This window comes from Palaemon carinicauda, chromosome 24 (assembly GCF_036898095.1).
Source record: "Palaemon carinicauda isolate YSFRI2023 chromosome 24, ASM3689809v2, whole genome shotgun sequence".
In the NCBI taxonomy this organism is placed as follows: Eukaryota; Metazoa; Arthropoda; class Malacostraca; order Decapoda; family Palaemonidae; genus Palaemon; species Palaemon carinicauda.
In genome coordinates this window covers 49,798,602-49,801,101 of record NC_090748.1, presented here as the reverse complement: position 1 = coordinate 49,801,101, position 2,500 = coordinate 49,798,602, and the positions used below count along the sequence as shown (strand labels likewise).

Here is a 2,500-nt window from a genome sequence, read left to right as displayed (position 1 = left end):
TCATTGTGGTCAGAAAGCTTGTGTGACTGACCATGATTCAAGTGCTGCCTTGGACCGTGATCATAGAGAGTCCCTTGTCATCTAGTTAGCTCTTCGTGCATTTTACATAAGATTTTTTTTTTTTTTAATTCAGACCACCGTTTACCTCCAACTGTATCCAGACTGGAACATCATTCACAGAGTACTGGGTATGTAGTTCATTATTGCAGGTTTACATTCCAGTCATAAAGCTAGGTACTACACAATGCCCTATAATTTATATATATATATATATATATATATATATATATATATATATATATATATATATATATATATATATATATATATACATATATATATATATATATATATATATATATATATATATATATATATATACATATATATATATATATATATATATATATATATATATATATATATATATATATATATATTTTTTTTTTTTTTTTTTTTGATGTGTTAAGATTGTGAATTCTGGCGGGGGAATCAGTTAACTTCAGAAGTTCTTACGTATTACAATTGATTTTCTGTTCAACCTGTTATCCATAAAAATCTTTCCATAAATTGCACACGATTAGACATATTTATTCTAACGTTAATACTAATTTTAATTTATTTTATTTAGTATTTTTGCTATTTTCTTATCTTATTTCTCTACTGGGCTGCTTCCCTTATCGGAGCTCATTTACACGTATCATCCTGCCTATCCATTTGTATCGTAGCTTGGCTATCAAAAAATATCACACGCACAGAAACATGCACACACTCTCTCTCTCTCTCTCTCTCTCTCTCTCTCTCTCTCTCTCTCTCTCTCTCTCTCTCTCTCTCTCTCTCTCTCTCTCTATATATATATATATATATATATATATATATATATATATATATATATATATATATATATATATATATAATTTTCCCGAAGAATTCAACTTTTGACAGGGAGAGAATTTTCATTCTAGAATCATGCACCAGCTATGCTAATCTAAAATAAAAGATTTTAATACTTGCAAATAAAAATCTTTTAGGTTATCAAATAGGAAATCATTTTTCTAAAGAAATACGAATAAATGTCTTTTCTTATCACATGTTGCTTATTACGTTCAAGATACCTCTTTGAATTTAAAAGGAGGAGGGAAGGTATAGATTATTGTTTATATCGTCTTACATATATACATTTTTTACGTTTCATAAGCTTTGTATACCACAAACACATGCGCATGAGTCGCGCTGTCAGCACTCCGTGTATGCGCATAGTCAGTCTTCTTGCTTCTCCTGGATCGAGCTGTTCACCTTTGCTGTGTAGAAAAATCGTAATCCACCACTCGGGATTTTATTTCTTCATCCCTGCAATCATCAGTCTTCATATAAAACACCTCATCACATATCACCATCCACTAACATTAACTTTGAACTTGCAAAGCTCATGAACAGACTTAATCAATATCATGAATATCATGAAATTATTAAATGAATAGATGGAAAATGTGTTTGTTAAAAAAAAAAAAAAAAAAAAAAATAATGGAATGTACCAAAGTAATTTGAGAGGCTTGGTTTGGGTTAACGAATTATTATGAACACAAAGAAATAGAATCCTCCAAAAGAATTGAAGAAATGCCAAAGCTGTAACAACACGTAATAGTTATATATTATTTTTAGCAAGTATTTTTTCCATTGTGATATAAGATTAAGAGCAACAGAATGACCTTGAATAAATCTATTTTAATATTAAACAGGCAACCTTCATCAGAGTATAATAAATGAGTAGGAATCATACACTGGTAAAAATAGGCCGTAAGAAAACTGTACAAATCCTGTAATTTATGTTGCCAGGCATTTTTCGTTTTAAAAACGTATATATTGACGTAAAGGAGTGATATTACAGTCACCAACCCAAAAAATATAATAACAAAGTATGGTAAAATTACGGTCGCCTATATTTTACTAAAATATGGCTGAGAACAATATATTTTTACAGAGAATTCCCGATTAATTTATATATACATATATATTTATATATATATATATATATATATATATATATATATATATATATATATATATATATATATATATATATATATATATATATATATATATATATATATATACAGTGTATGCCATATTTAAGCCTAATGATTTTACTTTTATGTCACTGACAATATAGGTTCATTTAGAAACTTTTCTCATAACTGCATTATAGCCTTTTTTGCGGGACATATTACAGCATTAGTAATTAAAACCAAATACAGTATACATTTTTTCTTTATTGTACTAAATAAGTCGTTTAAACATAATGTAATTACATATGAAGAGATGAAATGCGAATGATCTGAAATTAATAAATTAACAAGTTTGCAAATGTCAAAGTTTAAGTCATACGAAGATCGGAAGTAAGTTTCTACTTGCATTTTCAGTTTACAACTTGCACGGCCTTCTTGAGTTTAGCTTCGTTTTCACTGGCTTCAATCTCCTGCCTCAGCTGTAAGTTTGTCTC

General features: G+C 28.1%; 1 protein-coding gene across 2 annotated transcripts in view; it reads right to left on the bottom strand.

Moving 5' to 3' along the window:
• Positions 1-1,078: 1,078 nt before the first annotated feature.
• The window catches only part of LOC137617842 (uncharacterized), a 20,826-nt gene continuing 19,404 nt past the window's right edge, over positions 1,079-2,500 (bottom strand). The window contains exons 3-4 of one of the 2 annotated variants that reach the window (XM_068347789.1): positions 2,413-2,500; positions 1,079-1,350 (exon numbers count right to left, since the gene is read on the bottom strand). The exon at positions 2,413-2,500 is cut by the window's right edge and continues 123 nt beyond it. In XM_068347789.1, coding sequence (XP_068203890.1) covers positions 2,417-2,500 — 84 coding nt within the window. In that variant the 3' untranslated portion in view covers positions 1,079-1,350; positions 2,413-2,416. Of the gene's footprint in view, positions 1,351-2,255 lie in introns of those variants that run through there. The other variant, XM_068347788.1, reaches the window with a different exon arrangement.